This window comes from Halictus rubicundus, chromosome 8 (genome assembly GCF_050948215.1).
Source record: "Halictus rubicundus isolate RS-2024b chromosome 8, iyHalRubi1_principal, whole genome shotgun sequence".
In the NCBI taxonomy this organism is placed as follows: domain Eukaryota; kingdom Metazoa; phylum Arthropoda; class Insecta; order Hymenoptera; family Halictidae; genus Halictus; species Halictus rubicundus.
Window position 1 is genome coordinate 2038762 of NC_135156.1, and position 25618 is coordinate 2064379.

A 25618-nucleotide genomic window follows, 5' to 3' on the forward strand; every position below is an offset into this window, starting at 1 on the left:
GTTCGATTACACTCGAATTTGACCCCATTTTCATCAGGAAAATCCCCTCCATTCGCTCGTCACAATTTTATGAAGATATGTTGAAAAATCTAAAAGTTTAAACTTTCATTCGTGCGTGATTCTCCATCTGCTTACATTGTATGTCGTCTGTCGTCGCTGGGTCTTTGAAGCTCGGCGCTCGGCATAAGTTATTCGAAGATTTATTCGAAGCCTTCGAATAAAAGATGAAAAAATTATTCGAAGTTCGAATAAATCCGCTTCGAATAAAAAAAATTATCTTTATTCGTCGGATAAATTCTCGTCGAATATATTATATTTTTATCTTTTATTCGTTATTCGAAATTTTTATTTAGATAAATATTTTGCCCAACTCTGCCCCGCGGTAGTAGGGATATTTCCACATCACCTAACTTAGAAGTCTAGGTGACGTATAACCCGTTCTCACTGTACATATCTTATGTACGTGTAAAATGCAAGGTAACTAAACACTTAAGAAGGAGAAAAATATCGATTAAGGTAAAGGTATCAGTAGTTGACCAGTTAAGAGAAGTTTTTCACGCGAACAACAGTAACCGCTTGCTCTGTCATCAAATAGCGACAGTCTATGCCTGAAGACACTCTTTAAGTCTTCTAGATTATGTAACAATGCCATTTTTTAAAAAAAGTTTACTTATACAAATTTAAGAAACATATTTAAAAATTCTGTAATTGCTTCAGAAGTTGACCACTCTTAAACATGAAAAATCTAGTAATTGACCTTCTCTTCGTTAGTAGTTGACCACTTATACTAGAAAGAGGGTTAAAGCAATAATGTTGGGAATCATTTTAGTATCATTTAGTTTCAACAATTACTAGCACAAATTACAGTTAAAGAATAAAATAAGAAATAAAATAAATCAATTCCATAAAAAGTTCAATTCAGGAACAGAGAAGACGTTGCAAGTTCTGCTCGATTTCGTGGGCTCATTGATATGCACATCAGGCTTGTCTGGCCACTTCCATAATCGCCCGTACATTTTCATGGACGAAATAGTCGCTTTTGTTTTAGTTACACGAAGAATTTTTCAAAAAAAAAATTTCATCGTCTCTTCAAAATAATTTCTAAAGGAGCCCTTAATAGGAGGCATCTCTCGATAAGTAATGAAATAACTTCTGAAATAAATAATTAAATAAATGCATTTTAATTTTCCGTTGGTATTTATAATGTCACGCACATGGCTGTTTTAAAAGACACTGATCAATACTTGACCGTGAATGCAATCAATAGTTGACCATGTGGTCATCCTCTAAAACACAGCATGCTACAAAATTTATAATTATATTTTGTACTCTTAACAATCGTAGATGTAAAATGGATACATTATAAGTCGTAAACAAATTTAAATGAGTCACGTTAGTAATTGATCACGCCTGTCAACTTCTAAAAATTGTTCAAAAACAATATTCCATATTTGACCACCTAATAAACTATTGTTTTTCAGGTTAGAATAACAAAAACAATGCATTTATCACTTATAAAACTCTGTGAGAATATAAACAGCAAATAATTCGGTCGCGAAAAGTTCACAACGTATAGATTTCTTTACCTGAATCGTACAGCTTTTCTTAACAGAAACGTTAAGGAAATAGAGATATATCAGCATATTACTAACCTTAATCAATTCAAACGTCCGTTATTACTATGCATACTTCACTTCGCATGCAATTCTTTTGAAATTTAAACAACAGATAGCATGGCATCCGAGATTCACTTTCATCAAAAGTGCACAGCTCATAAAAACCTTATTTTTTATGTCTTTCTATAAAATGGTCAACTACCGGTACCTGGTCAACTACTGGTGCCTTTACCTTATGTGGTATTGAAAATGGTCATAAAATCACATTATATGCAGGTGTTCGACTACAGGTAGGAGAAAATTTAAGGGGAGGTTCTCCATGACAACATCAAAAAATCAGTCCAAAATGCGGCAACTCGTCCAACAGAGGTGTACGTTGCGTACGTCATACAGACACGTGACAGTCACGTCTCGAGTGACAGATACTATCCAGTAAACAATTTGCTCTTGATTTGCTTTGAATTTGCCAGAAAAATTTGTTTACAAATTCCAACCCATCCATTTCCGCATTAGGCGCGATATTTGAGTGCAAAATCTGCAGGCAGAAATCCATGCCAAATGGAAAGCAAATTGAGACCAAACCTTGGCCTCCTTGTAGAGGGCAGGTCGGTCGCATTAGGAGTAAATATCGGGCAAAACCGGAGGAAATCTTGCTGTATAGTAAATCTTTCAATATTAAAAAATAAATAAAACTTATAATTATTTAATTTCGAATTCTGTTTTCCCTCCTGCAGAAAGATTCCCCCCGATATTTACTCTTAGTGCGACTGATCTACCCTCTATAAGGAGGTCAAGATTTGGTCTTGATTTGCTGTCCATTTGGCATAAAATTTTGCATGCAATCTTTGCACTCAAATACCGAGCCATTTATTTCCGCATTAGGCTCGGAATTTGTTGACAAATTTTTATGGCAAATTATTTGTAAATAGGGACCAAATTCTGCTTCAAGCATGATTTTGACACTAAAATGACCGGTTTTTGATCGCAAAGTACGATTACAAACATTGATCAAGATTTGCTCGAAGCAAGTCTGGCTGACTGGGTAGATACAATGCTTTACCTTGCTTCACATTTGGGGCCCTAGCAGGGTGAAAATGTTTAAGGATTCACAAATGAATCTGAAATTATCAAGTAGAAAGGGATCAATGCCCTTTCACTTTACAATCGACTCGCACAAGGAATTTACTCCTGATCACTACACAATGATTTCTATATATCCATTGAATCCATACATGTTGAATGAACTCCTCACAAGTGCAAGTATTCACAAAAATACTCGTATGTGATGCACGTAAATTTGACTTTCGCACATAGAAAATAACATGTTAGTGAAATTAATGTGAAGTCTTTAAGTGTATACACATAGCAAACACTTTAGAGCAACGTTTTAAGACAGTATGATGTACGCAACGTACACCTGTTGGTCAGGTTGATTATCATTTTCGTCTTATATTGTCATGGAGAACCTCCCCTTAAATTTTCTCTAACCTATAGGTAAACATCCTATTTAATAATTTACATTGTATGAAACTTCCCATTCAATGTTGAATAATGGAATCTAATATTTCTAGAAAAAGGTCTATAATTGATTATTATAAATGTGCATGAGTTAAATTATATTATGAGCAGATCAGTTCATGTATTTATATACATACATTGTGATTTCCTGGAAGCGTTGTATAATCAGGTGTTGTTGGACAGTGCCTACTGGTAGGCAGTGGACGTTGTATAGTAGCATAAGTATTATCCTGAGATGTATCACCCATACCAATACTGACACCACTTCCACGTCTCTCCGTAACAAGACCACCTTCAGGTTCACTAAACACTTGCATTGTTAACTCTTGTTCTTCATACGGTTTAAGTTTTCTAAAAAGCACATAGTACTGAATATTCTATTCATCATATCATTTTTGCTTGAAAGGTAAGTAGTAACTTACTGTTCAATCCATAATGGATTTTCTGTGGTGTTTAATTCATCAATAATTTGTTTTTTTATTAAGCCATCTTTTTTTCTTATATCACTTGGCACAGTAATTACCCTGAAATATCATGTAAGGTATTTTATATTGTACATTGCACAGTTTGAAATACATAATAATTAACTTTTTTCAAAATTTACCAATGACGCAAACAGCAACAAACTACTGTTACCGTAACAGCTCCAACTAGTAGTACTACTAATAGAGCTATCAAAGCTGCTAGTGCAGGATCAAAGGGTTCTTCTTGTATTCCAGCATATGCAGGCTGAAAAAAATGTCAATTGTAGTGATAAAGATATTATTGTATCCCTTAATATATCTACATGTTAAACACTACACAATACTTACTACAACATTTTCAATTGCAAATCCTGTATAATAGTCCTTCAAAAAGTCATATTTCGCATCAATGACTTTAAGTACTTGTGGAATTGGTGCAATGGTTTGGGTTTTGGGTTCCACAACATGTAGATACATATCACACCTGTATAACACATTTAAATGCTTCACAAATTTGTAACAATGCATGGAATTTCCAGATTATATATTGGTTTGTATGACATTTACTCATGCATTATAACAATTTCCTTGTATTTCATTACACCTTTATGTTTTTTTTACTATTACTAGCTACTTTTATTGTAGTATTGTACACGCAGGATGATTAACACAACTAGGCCATACTATAATTATAAAATGGTAAAAGATGAAATAAAATTGAGTTAGATAATATAAATCAATAGTTTGCTGATTTTGCTGTTTCAAAATATTTTTAATTTTCCTTTACTCATTTTAAAGAGAAGTTGTTTTTTAAATGCATTATTTAATATGTTTTTCATTTTTTATAAAGAACTATTAAGATATGCATATTAAAGATTAACTAGTTTAGGATAATAGTATGTTTGAATAGATTTAAATACAATATCGAAATACTAAATTATTTTTTAAATTAATTTATTCTGTTCACCCAATTCCAAGTATACTACGCGATGCATTATTAAAAAGCATTTTAAGGAAACATCGTACATTTGTTTTGACATTGTGAGAGAAAAAAATTGAAGTTTTCTTTTACTGCCTGACACATTTGTAATGTATTTTAATCATGTAATTAGTTTATTTACAGTTTTAATACTGTATTGATAAAAATTCTTAAAGGCATTAAAAAAACTGATTTGTTACCATTCTCGGCGAATGTGGCCGGATGCGTCCACATGATATCGAATTTCATCAACAACAACTCTGCTTTGCGTTGCATTTGATAATTCTGATACAATTTCATCACGTTCGCGGTTCACTTCTTCTGGAGGCCGTGATAAGATAACTTTTATTAATTGAGAAGGCTCAAATACCCAAACCTTTAGAACAGAGAAAAGTAGATTCATATTAAAAGCACGTAATAAAAATGAAATAAAGTTAATTAAAATAGATGCATGAAAAATATATTTTGTGAATTTTAAAAGATAGCAAAAGAGTGAACTTATTAATTTATAAAAAGAATGTTGCTATTTCTGATAATTTATAATCTTTAGATGTATGATATATGTATCTTATTTAAAAATTAATAGTTTAATATTTTGTGGATACTTGATCCGCAAACTAAAGAGCAGGAAGTGATAATACATGTTTTTAAGAATAAAATAATAATAAAATGATAAAATAAAATAATAATTTTATAAATAAGAAAAATAATTTTTGACTTATAAATGTACACATATTTTAAACAAGCAATTGGATTAAGACCTCATCTACATACAGGGTGAGTCACCAAACGTTAGCACCTCAAATATCTTTGTTGTTTCTAAAGATACGTAAAATATGGTAAGGGCAAAGTTGAATGGTACAATTGGGCTAACACGATGCAGAAAAAAATTTTGTTTTTATGTCATTTTTTTGGACATATCAAGGTCACTTTGACTTTTTTTAAATGGAACCACCCTTTTTTAAGCACCTACAATGATACTCCCTTTCATTAGGAATGCAGGGACTATATTATTCCAAGGTCATTCAAGGTCAAGGACAGAAAAAATCGTATGAAACTAAAATATGGAAGCAGAATACCTGTATTTTATAAATGTATAATTGGGCCATGATTAGTGAATGTTGCTTCGTCCGTAAACAAGACATTAGAAAAAAATGAATGATTTTGAAGCAATCCCCATTGACAAAAGTTAATTCTATTTTGAAAATCATTCCCGTGCAATTCTTGATGGAGCGCTATGTGGAACGGATGAAATTTATGTCGGGCCAGAATTCGTATTACGCTACTTTGACTTATGCCTGCTTCCCGGGCAATTTTTCTCGTACTCACGTGAGGATTGACTTTGTCTTAGTCGTGGGATTCTTCCGTTTGTACTGTCTTGCATGTACACTTCCAGTACTTCGAAACAACCTGTACGTATTAGTGAAAGTATGTCTAGAAGGAGTGTTTCGCTCGGGGTACCTTTCTTCATAAAGTAGTCGGGCCTGCACTGCATTTTTTCGACATTCACAGTAAATCGTGATCATATCACACTTTTCAGTCATCGAATATAACATAGCGGAATCGCGTTTGGAAACATACTGATAGTAAATAGGAATGCTGAATAACATTGAAGGACCTTAGTATGTTTACTTTAACTACGACCATAGTATGTTTACTATTTCCTACAAGTCTCAACCGTGATACACGTATTCTGCTTCCATATTTTAGTTTTATACGTTTTTCTGTCCTTGACCTTGAATGACCTTGGACTAATTATAGTCACTGAATTCCTAATGGAAGGGACTATCATTGTAGGTGTTTAAAAAAGGGTGGTTCCATTTTAAAAAGTCAAGGTGACCTTGATATCTCCAAAAAAATGACATAAAAACAAAATTTTTTTTTGCATCGTGTCAGCCCCATTGTACCATTCAACTTTGTTCTTACCATATTTTACGTATCTTTAGAAACAACAAAGATATTTGAGGTGCTAACGTTTGGTGACTCACCCTGTATAAATACGATTTAATTATAATTTCGTTTAACAAATAAAATACTTACATGTACTCTGGTCATTGCATATCTTTCTGGAATAGCAGTTTCTTTTGCTATTACTTCAACAATAAATCTATCTTGATTATATTCAGCCATATATCCACTTGTTACAAGTTTACCATCCTGAGTAACATTGAAAGGACTTGGAACTATGGAACCACTAGGTTTCACAGATCCATACTTATATAGATTAGCGCTGGCAACGTAATAATGGAGTGTTCCATTGTCACCAACGTCTAAATCAGATGCAGTTACTTTTGTTACGAAATCGTTCACATTTGCCATCGAATTAACACCAGCATAGTAGTCGTTACGCTCGAAAATCGGTGGATTATCATTTTCGTCTAGAATAGTTATAATTACATTAACGTATCCATGATCAGTGCTTTGAGTCGCTGGACGCCCTGCATCTATTGGATTTATATAAATATCAGGATCGTTGGAAGCCAGAATCGACAAAACATATGTATCTCGTGTTTCACGATCGAATGATTTATTCGCGTAAATACTGCCATCTGTTTTGTCTATGTAGAAAGCATAATCTTCGTTTCCTGTAAAATATTTATATTACCTTTCTTTGTTCTATCATAATAATACTACATCAACAAAAGTTAACTGTAGCATTTCACAAATTTGTATATAAAATAGTGTTACATTTATTTAAACTGATGCTACTTACCAGCCACGATGTAGTAGTAAACTTTTGCATGCGTGCCTTCATCTCTGTCTTGCGCAGTTACCTGTCCTACAAAATACTCCTTTGGTCGATTTTCTGATAATTGATAATGATATTCACCCTCAAATTGCGGGGCATTATCGTTTGTGTCGACTAATTGCACAGTAAGAAGCCGTAGAGTTTCGTATGCTGTAGGCGTACCATGGTCAGTAGCTACCAGAACAAGCTGAAATTGAATCGAAGTAGAGTATTAATACATATAATTGAAACTGGATTTAATCCTTAGTCAGTATCGTTTTGTAAGAATGTCATCATACCAACTAAGGATTAAAATTAAAATAAGAGGAGTCAAATTCGCGAAAATTATGGGTTTCTTAAAGCATTAACGGACGAATGTTAAATCTTGTTTTATCCTATGAAAGTATTTATAATGTTATAAATATTTATAAATATACGTAAGTTTTGTATATTTAGATACACATAAGAAACTATGTCAAAATTTAGAAAAACTATACGATCTAGAAAGCTTAATAAATGTAGTTTAGTATAGTATATCTCCGAGAAATTGATTTCAATTAAAATTTGTATTATTACATACTATTTTTCATTGTTCAAGGTGTCATTAACAATATGTATTATAATTTGATTGACAGACCATTGTATAAATTGATTTTAAAAGTAATCATAAATATAGCCAAAAAGGATCAGCGATGCCGAAATGTAAATAATATGTTTATTTATAGGTATTTGTTATAACAATAAAACAAAAAATTTCTGGTTTTCTATATTTCTTATCTAGAAAACTTTTAATGCTTTATAAAAAAAATTGCAAAACTAAATTTATTTTTAATATAGTTTTTAAATAAATTATTTTTTTGAAAATCTATTTAAACTGAAAGATTCGTTTTATAAAAAATCATTGATACACTTTTATAAAATCAAATATATAGATCTATTTTACCTCAAATTTGCTTTTTGCTTCACGATCCAAAATAATCTTCGATCGCAATTCACCAGTGTCTTGATCTATTGAAAACTCCTCTGTCTCTTGAGTATTACGATTTCCAACTTTCAGATGATAACTTACGTGCCCATTCTCACCAGGATCTCTATCGATCGCCTTTACCGTTAAGATCAAGTAATTTGGAACACCAGCATTCTACAAAAATGAATTCATATTTCATTATTTCTAAAGTTAATTCTTCCACAAGTTCAACATTTTTTTAATTTCTTAACATACGTATATTAATTGAACATTAACACATTACAAGTGTTAGAACGATCTGAGTTCGTCGTTACATTATTTTACTCTTTTTAGTGATTCTAATCAAGCATAGTTGGAACCAATACGAAGCAAACACTTTAGTGTATGATATATCGTGTCGATGCTGGTATCAATTATTTAAACATTATACAAACACATTTTTGTATTTTCTCGGTCTGAATTCAAACACAATTTTGTTTAGACTTTTTACTTTTAATTGCGCATAATTGAAGTAACTGAATATTACATATCGTTGAAAAGACTTTGAAATTTGTCAAATTGTTATTAAATGAATCGTGAAAATACGAAATTGTGACTAAACGACAAAAATTACAAATATTTGATCAATTTTTGTGTCTGTTGATTGGTGCAAAATGCACTCAGTTAGCCAAATGCTGTTTCGAGCATATTTTGCGCAACGTTTGTGTCACACTTTGTTTTGCATGTCCATTTGGAACCAAATTCTGCTCCAAGCAGAATTTGGTCCCTATTTTCGAGCCAAATGCGGAAACAGAAGGATCGGCCCCAATTTGGGATGGAATTTTGGCTGCTAAGTTTGCACTCAAATACCGAGCCTAATGCAGGAACAGATGGCTCGGAATTTGTAGACAAATTTTGGTGGAAAATTCATAGCAAATTGCTTACTGGGTAGTGTTTTGAAAACGTCTAAATGTTCGCTACAAGAATACTGTATAATTTTTTTACGAAATATTTTATGTTTATATAAAGTTGCGTTGACGTTCTTAATTTTAATTTTTTATTTAAAGCGTTTAAAATGAGCACGACACTTATCGAAAGATTGTAGAATTACGGTACTTACTTCGGGAACTTCAACAGTAGCATTTGTTAATTCTGGTAAAACAAATTGCGGCTTGTGTTGATTTACTGGGGTTACTCGTATATCAACGTTACATTCGTCTGAATGAGGACCGCTGCCAGCACCATCCCTTGCTTCTACTTTGATCCTGTAAGAGCCAGCTCTACCAAGAAGGGCTGCTCCAGGATACAAAATACCTGTTTCACGATTTAATGAAAACGATTCGTTCTCGTTACCGCTGGTTATAGTATACCAAACTTCTCCATTAATTCCTTCATCGTGGTCTACTGCTCTCACCTAATGACATGGATGTTATGCGTTAGTCATTGAGAAGCTACATATTTTGAAGTAAAATACAAAAAATCGTTTAGAGGTTGCATATTTACAAGTAAAATAAAAACTAGATACAAGTGTTACAAAGTCTTAAATCAGACTTGAAAAAATTCACTGACTTGTAAAATTGGCGCAGGTGGATTGACAGGCAAATTTTCAGCTACAGAAGCTCTATAACTATGTTGTGAAAATATTGGTCGATTGTCATTAACGTCGACAAGCTTTACGAGCACTGGAACAGTTGTACTCCGACGAGAGTTAACATGGGCGCCATCACTTGCCATTACAGTTATCGTGACTTCGGGTGTTATTTCTCTGTCAAGAACAGCCGCACCACCCACAGTAATTTCTCCGGTTTCATGGCCTGTAATACGTATAAGCAAATGTTTAAGAGAACCAACTATACAATATTAACGTAGTCTTTGCAAATAATTCAACGAACTAATTAAAAGTAGTAGTTAACAGTATGCAAATTCTGTTGTTTTAGATAATAATACATATTTCAAGATGATTAATGAAATTATAAATATTTTTGAGTCTGAAATTACTTTGACATAACAAATTGTTTAATCTCGTATGAAATTAGTTTACCTATATTAAAATCGGCAGCATGCTCGCCAATGAGACTGTAACTGACTTCTCCGAATAATCCCTCATCTCCGTCTGTCGCTTTCACAACAGTAACATGTGTTCCTGCCGGCGAATTTTCTTTTACAGAGGCATTGTATAATTCCTTTTCAAATTTAGGATCTTGGTCGTTGACGTTTATTATGATGACTGTAACTTTTGCTGTCGCTGTTAGCTGAGGCACACCGGAATCATAAGCAAGTACTTGAAATTCCAACTGTTTTGTTTCTTCGTAATCTATTACTTGGCTGGTCCGCACAATTCCTGTGATGTATGTAATATTTAGTTAGATATTTATAAATCCACATGTATTTGTTCAAGTGTGAACGCTATAATCTCATCCATTTAACATCAAATAGTGGAAGAAGTATTTAGAGATAGAATTATCGATTTCCTGTTCGAAGTAAAAAAACAAGGAGAATAAAGAAGAGGAATTTAACAATGTATAGTATAATTCTCGGACTAAAAGAAGTTTGAATCTGATTATCGACACAAGGTATCTCGATGTCGAAAGGATTATGTTGCCTAATTGTTAGGGGTGTGTGGGTACCAAAAAAGTTAGAATGCAAAATTAGATTGGAAGGTCATGAAAAAGCGTCATACTCCTGTGATTACAAATTTTTGGGATCCTCAAAATTCATTCCACTTGACTGCAGCATACAGTACCCGAACATTGCAAACTTTCAGGATCTCAACCCGACCTAAACCCAAATTTTGAATACCTGTACAACCCTACTAGTTTTGTATTAACAATAAGCAACACTCTTCTTCATTTGCACAGTTTTGAAAATTTGTTAAATGATTACGAACTCAAAAACTCCTGATCTCTTATTCTTACAATTAGAAAAGAAACTTTTATTTTATGATTTGGCTGTATCAATACTTCTAAATACTTTTATGCTAAGGATTCGTGAACGTAGAAAAAATCAGATAGACAAAAAAATTCGTGAGTAATGTTAACTGAAGTCCTTTATGCAGCTAAGAATATTGCCTACATTTGTTATTATTTATATGACAAACCTGTGACATTATCTATGTTGAAATAAGGACTTGGAGGGTCGATAGTATATCCTGCTATGTTGCTGTCTGCATCTACTGCTGTGAATGCTCCTACAACCGCTCCTGTTGGTTGTTCCTCTTGCATTTCTATTAAATACCGTGGATTTTCTCTCGTCCATGGTTTCAAAAATTCTGGTGCCATGTGATTCACATCAATAATCGTAACTATTAGGATACCTGTTCAACATTGGAAGAAATTGTCAAGTACAAACAGTAGTGTATTTATTTATTGTAAGTTATTGTAAACTAGTGTAAATTTCATATAGTTATAACATAAGAAAATGTATTAAATTGAATATAATGATACTTTAATTAAAACTGAATAAATTTCGGAAGTAATAAAAATGTGAAATCGCCAATGTTTTTCGTTCTTTCTCACCTCAGATCTATTTTTCTTTCGTCAAATAAACATGCAAGTTACAATCACGAAATCGTATTTGGTGCTTTCGTACACTTACGTTTTGCATTCTAAAGTGACAAAGTAGTTGTAAACTAATATAACCGGCAATCAAGTAAATTAATTTATAAAAGTAAACAAGATTTTCATAAATTGTTAATTGTACATTTATACGTTCGTACCTCTTCCTTGTTGTAATGTGGGCGCTGTTGTGTCACTAACAACTATAGTGATGCTGACTGTTGCTGCAACGTCACGGTCTAGTGGTCTGACGACTGACACTTGACCGGTTGCACGGTCGACTGCAAAGAAGTCCTGAAACACAAATATTTTCTATATATGTATATATAACAAATAATATCTGATAAATAAGTCTCGTTTTCCAAATTATGGTATGGTAGTTGCACTATTTTCGTATGTATAACATGAAAAAAAATATATAGAAGGGCAGTATTCTAGGTCGGAAGAAATGTTTCATTTTGGAGTTAAAATAGCTTGGAGTGCAAAGGGTTAAAACAACATTTTCCGACTTGTGGTCAACTTTTTGAACGATAGCCATCCTGTATCGAACATGATGGTAAAAGATTCGGGCAATTTACGAATTCATAATAAATGTTTTATAAAAAAATTATTTATATATTTTATCAACTTCTTTGACATTCCAAATCAAATTCAAAAATACTTACAATCCAGTTTACTTCGTCGATACCTCGGATGCCGATTATCTCGTAAACAATGCATAATATCAATTTTTTACCAAATATAATATTTACTGTAACTGGCTTCTACTTCATAAATGTGTAAAAAAATGGGGATATGAATTTAAAAAAACGATGATGACCTTCATAACTCGCAAAGGTCACGAGTAAAAAAAATATTTTATCATATATGTACTTTAAGCAGACTTAAAACTGTGCAAATTTGTCTTAATAAACTGTCTTGTAACTTCAACCAGTTACGAAAAATACGCTGTGACATTTATAGATGGACACCCTGTATACATACAGGGTGGAAATTATAAAGTGTTTAAGTTTAAGTGTTACAGACAAATATCTCCAAAAATATTCGTTCGGGCTCAACCGTCGGCTGCGCCCGACAACAAGCGGGAGGATCGACCGAGCAATCGAAAGGACCGCCACATTCCCAAACAGTCCCAAACGCGCGCGCCCACCAAAACGGTCGCCCGTACCGGGCGAAATCAAAACAAAAGTCGAACTCCGAACGCCGTTCATTGCCGAACCGCTGGGCAACGCGTTCCCTAGTCTTATGTTATATTTATCACTATGTTGTTATAAATAAATATATATTTTATACTGTATATATTAGTGTGTATATGCAATTGTATTGTGTACTATGTACCTAATCCACGTGTCTGTAATAAATGTAATTTATTTTTTTTTGTCATTCCAAGTAATAGCAAAATTAAGAAACAGTATTTTAGTCATTGTACAATAAAATAGCCACTATCATAACATCTACAAGGAATTCAAGTTATGTAGTCTCGAAAAAGACGTCTTTAAGACGTCTTTTTAGAACGTAAGATATTGGGACCTAGAATGGACGTAAAAAAGACGTTTTTAAGACGTCGCATGCTATCTGCGTAACGTATATGGATGCGAGTCCATTTGAGAGTAAAACTGTTGCGAGTTACTTCCGGGAGTTAAGTTCGTCAGTGTCTTATTTTGCACGAAAGGAATAGCACTCTGCGATAGCATTTGAGAGTGCTGTCAGAGTGTTATCTTCCTTTCGAGCAAAATAAAACATTGACGAACTTGACTCTCGGAAGTAACTCGCGACAGTTCTATTCTCAAATGGACACGCATCCTATGACAAAAATATTCGAACGAAATAATATATCGAATAAAAGGACCTTCATTTGATTCTATTTAAGTAATAATGAATAAAATAATAAACTTTGCATTTATTGCTATACCTTGAAAGGTTTACTGTCGTTAACCTTCTGTCCGTTTCTGTCAATGGCTGTGATAGGCTCCGAAATGGCAAAGTTTAATGCTTCCAAATTAGCACTATCAGGGTCTGTAGCTTTTAGTGATGTAAAAACAGTACCGATGGGCGTGTCTTCTGTAACCTCAGCACGTTGCGTCTCTGGCGTGAAGTATGGAGGCTTGTCATTACTATTTACAACATCTATTAATAAAGTAGTTGTTGCAGTTAAACTGGGAGTTCCTACAAAAAATTGAGATATATTAATTATATTTTTATGTCATAACTATAAACATTTAAGAATCGATAATTCTCCTTCATGATTGTTTATAATATCTCGTAATTACAGTAGGACCTCGGTTAACCAAACTAATTAGGAAAACATGGATGTTTGGATAATAGAACAATCACATGGGCACAGTGCTAGATGAATATACACTACAAAGCTAAAGTTACAATGAAGTTTTTGGATAAAAATATCAAATACATATTGAATTGTTACAGCGTCCTACCAGAGCCTTTTCAATTTGATAGAGTTTTTTTGGAAGTATTTAAAATGAAATCTATCAGAAACTGATAGAAAAGACAACAATATTTTTAAAAGCATACTAAAATCTGAATGGAACAATGTTAGCATAAATGTTATTAACTTAATCAATAGCATAACAAAGCACCATACAGCTGTAATAGAAACAAAAGAATAACTTATCCTAATTAATATCGGTTTTGACATGCTAAAATCAAATTATTGTTTTGCTTTTATCCATATGCGATAACTAAATAAAGAAAATATATTACTAAAATATATGTCATTATTATTAAACTTAATTGTGTTTATTTTTCCACGAATTGTGATCGTTAATTTACTTTTCGAAGCGATTGTAAGAGTTATTCCTTTCAAAGAACAATAAACTGAATCGAGGATATTTGTTGGTATTCCTACCTTTGTCAAGGGCTATTATTTCCACGTTGTATTTGTTCTTATTATCATAATCTAATTTTCTGAACACAGTCACTATTCCCGTCGTTTCATTAATAGTGAAGTCATCAAAAGCACCTTTCTGTATCCTGTAAACTAATTCTGCATTAATTCCTGTATCAGCATCAGTTGCTGTGACCTCTTCCACGAATGTTCCTGAAAAGAAAATCATAGCGTCAGGTGTACGTGTGGTACGATCTTCTTTCTGTTGTTACGAGCCGAGGGCTAGGCAGTTAATGCGTGGACCGAGGTTTGCTTGCTTACGCAGGAATAGGTTGTTGTGAACTAGCCGATGCCTGTTTCATCACCGATTTGCCCACTAGAATAGGGAGTGGTGAACTAGCCGATGCCTGTTTCATCATCGATTTGCTCATTAGTACTATAGGATGGGTAAGCGGAAGGTATTGGGAAGTCGGCCCTCGTAACGTTTAAATATTACACTGTCCAACAAAATTAAACTTTTTTCGAGTTTTGCAATACCTGTTGGGTGATTCTTATACACTTTATCATCCTAAAACCGAATCTGAAAGTAGAATTGCTCCATCACGCAACGTTTTCGAAAAATTTTGGTTTTTGTAAAAATGCCCGATTTTGATACGAAACGACGAGTTACGCAAAAACTAAACACGCGAGAAAGTTCAAATTTGAGTCAAGAGATAGAGGGGACTCTCCTCTACATATTCATATAGTCAATTATATTTTTATGGACTTCCTAATAGTTGTAAATGGTTGTTAAAGTTTGAAAATGTGCCGACGCGGGTACTTTGTACGCTCTACTTTTTGTATTTATGTGAAAAATCCTTTATCTAGCAGGAATTTACTATACAGGAATGCATTCTACAGACATTTCTGGTAAAGAAACCATTCACGAAAAGTATTTGGTTCCCTTAATGTACGAGAACGATCAGAAAATGTTAATTGACAGCGTGTGCGCGACGCGTTCGCGCCAGACGGCCATTGCAGCCTTTTCGCGACTCGCCAGGGCTGTCGCTATGCGTAGTCGACGCTGGTACCACTCAAGTATGTCTTTGCTTACTATGCTTAATTAAATACATTTTTTTTTTGTCTTTTTGGGTGCCAATCATTACAAAAGATTATAAAAATACGAGTTATATTCACATTTCATTGTGGAAATGCTTAATAAAGAAAATTGACCGCAGCAATGCGGTGACTGGAAAATTTTATTTTCAGTAATTGTTGTCTTATCTTTATAATTGTAATACCAATGGACATTCAAGATTCTTCCGATTAAAATAAGTCCAAACACTATGTAAATGGGACTATTTTTATCGATTTTATTGATCGAAGTACATAATTAAGACATAGATCGCTCTATATTAAATCGATAAAATCTCGCGGAAGTGTATAAATCAGCCGGACTGTTTTTGTTCTATTCATGACGAAATTATTTTAAAATCAAAACAAGGAATACAATTCCAGCATTAATCTTTCATCAAGATATTTCAACAATGGAAAAACGTTACAAAGGAAAAGACTTATGTGCGGATGCTTGCTGATTACTGCTGGACACTTATTATTGAAAATCGGGATACCAGGAACAAACGTCAAGCAAGGTGGAAACATTTTAAATTTGTTTACATCAGAAATAGGTAAGTTTTTGTATTCAATTTTCTTTATTAAGCATTTCCACAATGAAATGTGAATATAACTCGTATTTTTATAATCTTTTGTAATGATTGGCACCCAAAAAGACAAAAAAAATGTATGTAAATAGTAAACAAAGACATACATGAGTGGTACCAACGTCGACTACGCATAGCGACGGCCCTGGCGAGTCGCGAAAAGGCTGCAATGGCCGTCTGGCGCGAATGCGTCGCGCACACGCTGTCAATTAACATTTTCTGATCCTTCTCGTACATTAAGGGAACCAAATACTTTTCGTGAATGGTTTCTTTACCAGAAATGTCTGTAGAATGCATTCCTGTATAGTAAATTCCTGCTAGATAAAGGATTTTTCACATAAATACAAAAATAGAGCGTACAAAGTACCCGCGTCGGCACATTTTCAAACTTTAACAACCATTTACAACTATTAGGAAGTCCATAAAAATATAATTGACTATATGAATATGTAGAGGAGAGTCCCTTCTATCTCTTGACTCAAATTTGAACTTTCTCGCGTGTTTAGTTTTTGCGTAACACGTCGTTTCGTATCAAAATCGGGCATTTTTACAAAAACCAAAATTTTTCGAAAACGTTGCGTGATGGAGCAATTCTACTTTCAGATTCGGTTTTAGGATGACAAAGTGTATAAGAATCACCCAACAGGTATCGTAAAATCTTTTTGGTGTTGGACAGTGTTATTGATACACCTCGAGCGGTAAAGCTGTATCTACATATGTGGGAAATACTAGTTGCTGGGATTCAAAAGGATGTGGAAATGAGTTTGAAGACTCTCGTATGTTTGACAATAATATAATATAAAAGTAATAGGGGTCTACCATTGTGTATTGTAAAGGATTGTCGCGGATACTAAGTTCCGTTGCTCTCGGTTTTGACGCACTGAGAAATGCGGGGGTTATGTTAGTTGACTTGCCTTGAATAACGGAGGTAGCGGTTAAAGAATTGATTCGAAAGGGACTATGAACCCGATCTCACGACGCGTATCGCTCGGTTTTCAGTTTCAAACTAACCCTTTATATAGTCACATTTGTTTAAAAAGAAGGCAGTGGGGGTATGGAAAAATCTGGAAGGCATCCCTCAAAATTTTCCCATATGCATGTACTTTCCCCTAATAACGTAGTTGTTTATCATGGCATATGGCCCGGACCTCTTGCTGAGAAAAAACATGTGGTTTCAAGAAGGGAGTAAGAGACTCACGTAAACAGAGTCTCCGTACGTAACGCTGTAAATACGTAAAGAATTTAAGAAATAAGGTGTTCGATTTGAGGACTTAAGTATTGTATCTTTATTCAAAAACGTTTAATAATTTTAAAATAAGAAAACACGATTATGTTCGAAAGTGAGATGAAATCTTTAACATTTTAAAACTTCAAGACAAATGCGGCACGGAATCCCATTGTCCAATTACTTCCAAATTTTGCACACATTATTTTCTCACCTAGTATTCATAATTGAAAAGACCACCCTTATACGGGTGAAGCTGCGCTAGTTACATAGCATTGTTAAAAATACGTTTGAAAAATGATAGGAGCCTTTAAAGTACGTGAAATGTTTCTCGGAATGTTGAAATATTTAACATTGCATAATATACTTAAAGAATTAAGAGAAAAAATAAGTATAACTTATAACTAGTTACTCTCAGAAAAAACGTTGAAAAAATGGATTCTCATTGTTTTTAATTGCGGCGTATAAAAACTATGAAAAAAATTTAATTAATATAAAAGGTGTCACTTTTAAATTTTAATATGAAATCTGCATTTATTCGCCATTTTGAAGAATGGGGCAAGAACTGGGTTTTCGCTTTTTCTCTGCAACTACCATAACAGACGAGGTATGCGGTTGAAATTTGGCAGAGTGGTTTTTTGGTAGGTTATTGAACGGCTTAAGTTCGATTAAAATAGGCTAGGGGAGATTTTGGGGTCGAATGATATCAAATGAAAGTGATTTAGAAATGGAACAGTTTTGTACATAATACATACATAGTCTTGAAAAAGATTCTGTGCATATTGTATATAATAAAACGTGGCGTTAATGCATATTTTCTTGATTAGCCTTTAATACTTTTATTAAAGACTTTATATTACTTCACGTTATTTTAACTAGTATAATAGCAATTTGAGTATACATATTATATTATAAACGAAATTTTAGTAAAACCACTTATTTTAGTATACAGACTAAATTGATAGGAACGTTAGTTTCCGAAAAAATGTAAAAATTTTTTGTGTAAAGAAGGAAAAATCGGCTTCATAAGAATTCACTTCAGCAGTTAAAGGGATAAGGAACGAATACTTGTTGATAATGACAAGTGTATAATACAGTCGAACGATTATTCGAACTAACTGCGGGACAAACTCATCCGGGTAAGTGATTTTTCGGATAATCGGTCTGAAAGAAACAAATTTGTGAGCATGTTGTAAATTAACTAGAAATTAAAAAGTTTCCATGTTCTGCCGAAAGAGTGTTAAGCAGCGGTCAGATGGGAGGTGCAAGTATTATAATTTGGTGTGGTATTGATGAATACTTGATTAATGATTTTTACTCATTGCAAAACGTGACGAAAATTGTTTAAATAATAAAAATGTATTGGTTTAAACATGTGTTTAAATAATACAAATTTATTTGTTTAAACATGTGTTTAACACTAAACCTACGACACTTCTTGTACACCTATTCCCTATTCCTACCGTACGCGGTCAAAATGACCGGTCCTTAAAAAAAGTTATTGTTAATATATTTAAACGTAGATAATAACCAATTCATTGCTGAATAAATTAGTAGATGAACAACTTCCATAAAATGACAATACAAATTTATTTTTATATAATTTCAATTATGTAAAAAATAGTGCGATTCTCACTCCTCGATTTACAAAATTGTACTGTGCCGTCCACCTTTGCGGTTTGGACGTATTTGGCATGAAGCGTGAGTAACTTGATAACGTCTCATTCAATAAGGCGGCTCATTTATTTTGAGTTGACCATGCCACATTGAGAATAGCCTTTCTTTTACACTGATTGTTTAGGTTTAGAAGAGCAATTTAAATACCATATTATCTCATGCGGTCAAATTGACCGGCCGAGGTAGGTAGGACAGGCGACATGACAAAGAGCAGGGTAGGTAAGTGTAACGGTAGGACAGGCTACAAAACAAGTCGTTTCATCGAAAATCAAAGATAAATTTCCGTAGCCAAATCTGACGGATACACCGTAAGATAAATGGTGGCGCTGCCTTCGACTCTCAAATAATTGTCAAAGATAAGCTGAAAATTTTCTTCGAGATTCGATAAACTACAGATGAGAAATAAAATTTCTGACGAGTATCTTACAGATAAACTATGGTGAATATGTATTTCTGAAAAATGAGTATAAATAAAAGATAACTTTCGGTTATCTTTTATTTAAAAATTTTAGATAAAAAATTCACAAATGTTGGGCCAATTTACCGGCATTCTGCTTAATGGATTAATACTACCAAGCATTGATAACTTACCAATGGGATCTATCTCTGGAATGCTAGCAGTATAGAAATCATGAAGGAAGACAGGCACGTTATTGTTGACATCTCGGATCGTAATATTAACGGTGGCAAAATCAACAAATGTCCCGTCGTTTGCTTGAACTTCAAGAGCAATCCAATCACGGGTTGAATTTTTCAAATCTGTTGGACCCTTATTTCTTATTGTAATTTCACCAGAATCTTGATCTATGGCAAACAGACCATGATCAATGCCGTCGACAATCGAGTATGTAATTTTTGATGTTTTATCTCTATCTCTGGCTTGCACTTTCAAATCTGGCTCAAATTTTTCAGCTCCTTCGTCTATTACTGTACGATATTTGTTTTGGACGAATTGAGGAGGATTGTCATTGGCATCTGATAAACTAATGCGTAGAGAGACACTGGTTGTTTGACCTTGTCCGTCATTGTCAGTCGCCTATAAAGAGAAAGAGTCGAGATTACTTGTTAGAAATTTTTGTTTGTTCCTTCCAATCTTATTTGATGATTAAAAACAAAACGTCTTTCGTTGTGTCGTATTTATTACTATGTTTCACATTATATTTTTCTAAAGATAAGATGAATGATTCAGATTGACATAAAAAATGAGGAAAATATATTTAATTATAATTACGTCCCTAAACTAGGAACGATGTCTCAGAGGCGTTTATTTTAGGCTTATCTTTACAAATGTTTTATACATAATTATTTTTATATTATAATTGTTATTGATCGTAGCTTGCTTTTTTACACTATCAAATATCTATTTCAATAGGCAGCCCAAAAAGATTTGATAATGTTTGATGTAGAAAACAATTTCCTACGACATAAAGAGTTTATCGCAAAATAAACAAAGGGAAGCCTCTCTAACAAAGAAAGACATATCTTTTTGAACGTGACACTACGCCAGAAAGTATGCACATAGTCGGCGCTCGTACACACAGCCAGTGTCGCTAGATGAGGGGAGGGAGCACGAATTGAGGGGAAAAAGTTACTCTCTCTCTGCCAGTACCGGAGTACACACGACAGAAACCGAACGTTTCGCGTGACCGGGTCGCGACGGAAGCGTGGGGAATAGCACGGTAGGAAGGGAAATCAAAGTGGAGGAACAAGTCTTGACCTGGCGACACTGCATACAGGTTGTCGCGTGGATGCCGATTACATAATCGGCGCTCGCACACATTGGTCGTCGCGTGAATGCCGATTATGATCGGCGCTCGTAACGAAAGCGTTAAATATGTAACGTATTTTTAAATGTATAAACTAGCGTTTGACACAACAAACAAATTTGTCTATTTCTTGAAAATGTTATAGTATCTCAACCCCTTAAAACGGTATCATTGAAATATGTTTTCTGTTATATGTATATCAGATAACGTAAAAGTGATTTCTTTATACACATTTATATAGGATACATGCATCTATTTAAAATAATTTATCGTATATAGTTTAATTTTATATTTAGATGCAAAGTTTAGATCCAAGTGATTATCATGAAAACGTTTTTCATATGGTGAAGAAATATCTTGTTTAGTGCATGATTTTAGTGGGAACAACTATGGAACCATTAATTAACAACAATTCAAAAAAGTGTTTTGTTACCGTATTCATAATCCTTACGTTGATATCTAGAATGTGGATGTACTATTTTTAATATATGAAAATTATTAATGAAGGAAATTAATTTTTAGTTAGTTCCTATAAATTGCAGTTGATGTATAAAAGTTTTATTTTGCATAAAGATCCGCAATCTATTGATGTCAGATACGGAAATGGTATAAATGTGTAATTTTTAAAAAATTTTAATAGAAAATGTAAATACCTTGTATGTGAGGAAATATTCAGTCTGTTCCTCATAATCCAAGCAAGGTGGATTTCCAGGTGTTGAACATGGAGCTATTGAGATGATTCCAGTCTTTTTGTCTACAGAAAAATGCTGTGCACCTTGGCCAAGTAATTGATAAGCTATTCCTGCTGTACCATACCTGAAACACAATTTACAAAATTTTAGGTTTACCTAAAAAATATACGTATTATATATAAGTAAAAAATACCTAAAATATAAGTATTTCGTATAGATTATGAACCTTTAACTGTACTAACTACATAATATAAATATCCTCATATGTTCAGTAATAATTACAACTTTAATGAAATAATCCATTCAAAATTATGAAACATCCACCCCAATCACCAGATTTGAACACCATTGAAAAATTATGGGATGAACTGGACAGACAGATACGGAACTTTTGTCCTACTTCGAAAACACATTTATGGAATATTTTGGAACGAGAATGGAATAATATAACAACAGAAAGTATGAAAATATTGATCACAGGGATGCCAAAAATAGTGGAAACTCTAATAAAAAAACGTGGCGGATTCTTCGATGAAAAGAAGATATAAATATTTTTTTACTTCTTGGTAAGATTTTTGATATATGAGTGCAGCATCCTTTCCTTGGCATTTAAACCTTTAAATAAGGAAAAATTTGTTCGCATCCTTCAAAGATTATTTCATTTTTACAGAGTTGAATACAAATATGATCACTGTCCTAAGACTTATGAGCAGGTGTGTATATTGCGTTGATTTTACTACGATAATTACTATCTATATTTAATTATACAGAGTGAACCATGAATTGTGACCAGCAGAGATTACTCTGTTGTTAGCAGTCCGATCGAAAATGTTTTTATCAGATAGAAATGTTTACAAACAGTAGGCAAGAGCTCAAATCAATACTTCCGATCTATCAAGAACATCGGTATGCGTACAATAGCATAGCATACGATACTGTTAGTAATATTACGGTTCTATTCTAGAATATGTATTTCTTTAATCATTTCTCGATCAAGATGATAAAAAAAGTAACACATGTTATGTTATGATACTTACCGAATTTGTCTTGAAATGCTCTGACTGATAGGCGTAAAATAATTATAGGTATATTTGCAAAAACTGAAGGTGACCTTGAAAAATCATGAACAAAGTAGTTGACAAAAAATTTGCTATAATCACGTGAAAGCTCTCTTGAAACCATGCTATATCTGATAAAAACATTTTCGATGAATTTTTCTATATTAATTATTGTACATAATAATTAATAATTGTCTCATTATTCAATCATTGTATATAATATATTAATTATTGTCTATAATTAATTATTAATTCCGAAAGTAATTAAGAAACTCAATGACTCATGACTTTTTAATGAAAAACAAGCGATGCAGACGATCCAAACCATTTGCTCCTTACACAAGACCGTGCCCTTGACGGCATATATTACGGTAAAAGTCATCCGAGGATCTTCTCCTACACTAAGTTTTACTTCCGTAAACAAACTACTATTGTTAATAACATTGTGATAAAAAATGAGCGACGTGACGGCTAAAACCTGTTGAAGGTCACTCGGGAGAGTGACGTTGACAACGTATGTCAAGGTCAAGGTCATCCGAAGGTGCTGCCATATTGGAAATATTTACCGAAAATTGAATTGTTAATTGTAATTTTTATGTATATTCTTATAGTTATAATATATTGCAATCATATTTAATCACAGTAAACAGTAACTAATGAATTGATTAATTCTTTGGTTGATTATGCCTAATCCTTTTTTTCAACATCCTTTTGTCATTGCAAGATATGAACATCATAAAATTATGAAAAAAGATGTTGGAAAACCTAAAAGATAGTCATCACTCCATACTATGTATATGTAGAACACCGACTCGTATATAACAAGTAAATTTCTCCATCAGGACTAAACAAGGACTAAAATTGTTATTAAAATAAGGGATTCGGGTCAAAATAAAACAATATAGTTATGTGTATAATAAATGGAAATATCTCTCGTACAGATATCGTACTTACATGTTATTACATTTGAACGCGAATGGTGGAATATGTATTTCGTGAGAAATGCAAGCTTCATTTCAATTTTTAAGCGAAATGACAGAGTTCCATATTTATTATTATTATTATTGTACTTAACTATTAGATTCTGTAATTTAGTGTATAAATAGTTTGTTTTTTTCATTATTGATGTGTTTATCATCAGTGTTAGTAAATTGGTATAATAGCAGGATTATTTTTTCAAAATAGTGTTAACTATTCAGAATAAAATAGAACTACTTAGCTCTTTTGCGAGACGATGGCTCCTTATCGCACATCGAAGTCAATCGTAATGTGTATTCTTGGCGATGTTACATATGTGCAAGAAAAGGCAAATAAAAAACTGATGAACTCTTTAACTATACGCTGTAAACAAACGCTAATTATGCATAATAAAAGAATTCTACAAGTAGATGTTATTCTATACTATACTACTATTACAATACTACTTCTCGTTTAAAAAAATCTTCGGGTCCCCTTTTTTTCCTTCGGTAGTTAGTTCCCAAAAATGTAATACATACTAAAATACTCACCTCCCTGAACCATATAATTTAAACAAAAATGCAGATGACTTGTAACACTTTATTGGCTATGCCTGGTGTTTGTTGCAATAGCTTTATTTATAATATTTGCGTAGGTAACATTTCTTACCGTCCACTATCGCGATCTTTGGCTGTGATAGTTATAACAGGTGTTCCTTGTGGTGCAGTCTCCGACACCGTGGCTGCGAAAGTAGGTCTACTAAAAGATGGCGAGTTATCATTTTCATCCGTAATCGTAGCGGTCACGGTTGCAGTGGATGTAAGCTTAGGATTTGTGTGAACCTCTTCGGCAACAACCTGCACAATTAAAAGCAAATATGTTTTACTTTCTAGTCAATGATGCATGAATCATAAATGAAAACAATAAATTAGTAATTTTTTGTATACTACAAACTGATGAAGGTATTCATAAAAAAAAAACTAATGAATGAGGTGACCTTACAAGGTATATAATCATTTGTATGTTAACAGTACATTTTATCCTTCATTTATATAATAAATACTAACCACTAAATAACTGAATATAAAGATTCTATCGCTTTCTTTACAAGAATTATCTCCCTTGAAAATGCTTTATATGTTTTTGAAAGGTTTATAATTATATGTGGTCTTTTGCCTTAAAATATTAAAATTAATTTCTTTTTAAGTAATAGTGAGAAATGCATAAGTGTACCAAAATGATAAATTTCCGTTGGTTCGGATTCTCATAATCGAGAGAACCATTTGTAACGCGAATATTCACAGATGTGCTCCCAGTCGCCATTGTTGGTTCGATGGTAAATGCCCCATCCGTAATGTCTTCCAGTCGCAAGGAGAATACGGAATTCAGGCCCTATAACATAATTCAATATAATCTTATGAAATTTTTAAATTCCATTATAAAAGATTAGATATTTTTAAATTCCATTTCGAAATTTAGTGTATTAGATATTTTCGTAAAATATATACAATATAATGTACTTTTACGTATGTAATAGACAATTGTATTAGTTTAAGTTGATATAGACAATGATTTTATTCTGTCATTTATTTGTTAACCGGATAAGGTGATTAATAAATTTTATATATTTTATTTTTTTATCTTTATGAAATTATTTTTAATAGATTGACACAATCGTCCTGACTGAACTGATTAATCTTTAATCTGACCTATTTTCAAGCAATATTGTTTATTACTTAGCAGTTTTGAGTGTTTCGTTAGTCAAAATTTGTAACTTGATTCAGTAGTACGATTGGCGACACTTGTATTATACAATAATATCGACAGTCGGGGTCGTTTGTAATACTTTCTCCATTTCTGTATTTTCATAGATTATAAATATAATAAATAATG

General features: G+C 33.0%; 1 protein-coding gene and 1 long non-coding RNA gene across 2 annotated transcripts in view; one reads left to right on the forward strand and one right to left on the reverse strand.

Annotated features, from left to right (window-relative positions):
* The window catches only part of Cad87a (cadherin 87A), a 639019-nt gene that overhangs the window by 1819 nt on the left and 611582 nt on the right, over positions 1 to 25618 (reverse strand). The window contains exons 9-27 of the mRNA XM_076791575.1: positions 24959 to 25117; positions 24395 to 24582; positions 21672 to 21834; positions 19844 to 20288; positions 14672 to 14863; positions 13718 to 13971; positions 11967 to 12099; positions 11349 to 11564; positions 10293 to 10592; positions 9821 to 10065; positions 9372 to 9665; positions 8249 to 8446; positions 7291 to 7513; positions 6618 to 7162; positions 4778 to 4953; positions 3947 to 4082; positions 3739 to 3863; positions 3557 to 3658; positions 3272 to 3485 (exon numbers count right to left, since the gene is read on the reverse strand). Coding sequence (XP_076647690.1) covers positions 3272 to 3485; positions 3557 to 3658; positions 3739 to 3863; positions 3947 to 4082; positions 4778 to 4953; positions 6618 to 7162; positions 7291 to 7513; positions 8249 to 8446; positions 9372 to 9665; positions 9821 to 10065; positions 10293 to 10592; positions 11349 to 11564; positions 11967 to 12099; positions 13718 to 13971; positions 14672 to 14863; positions 19844 to 20288; positions 21672 to 21834; positions 24395 to 24582; positions 24959 to 25117 — 4308 coding nt within the window. The remainder of the gene's footprint in view (positions 1 to 3271; positions 3486 to 3556; positions 3659 to 3738; positions 3864 to 3946; positions 4083 to 4777; positions 4954 to 6617; positions 7163 to 7290; positions 7514 to 8248; positions 8447 to 9371; positions 9666 to 9820; positions 10066 to 10292; positions 10593 to 11348; positions 11565 to 11966; positions 12100 to 13717; positions 13972 to 14671; positions 14864 to 19843; positions 20289 to 21671; positions 21835 to 24394; positions 24583 to 24958; positions 25118 to 25618) is intronic.
* LOC143356147 (uncharacterized) lies at positions 20876 to 22414 on the forward strand. Its single transcript, XR_013082620.1, has 3 exons — positions 20876 to 20931; positions 21731 to 21802; positions 22047 to 22414. It is a non-coding gene; the product is annotated as an uncharacterized LOC143356147 (long non-coding RNA).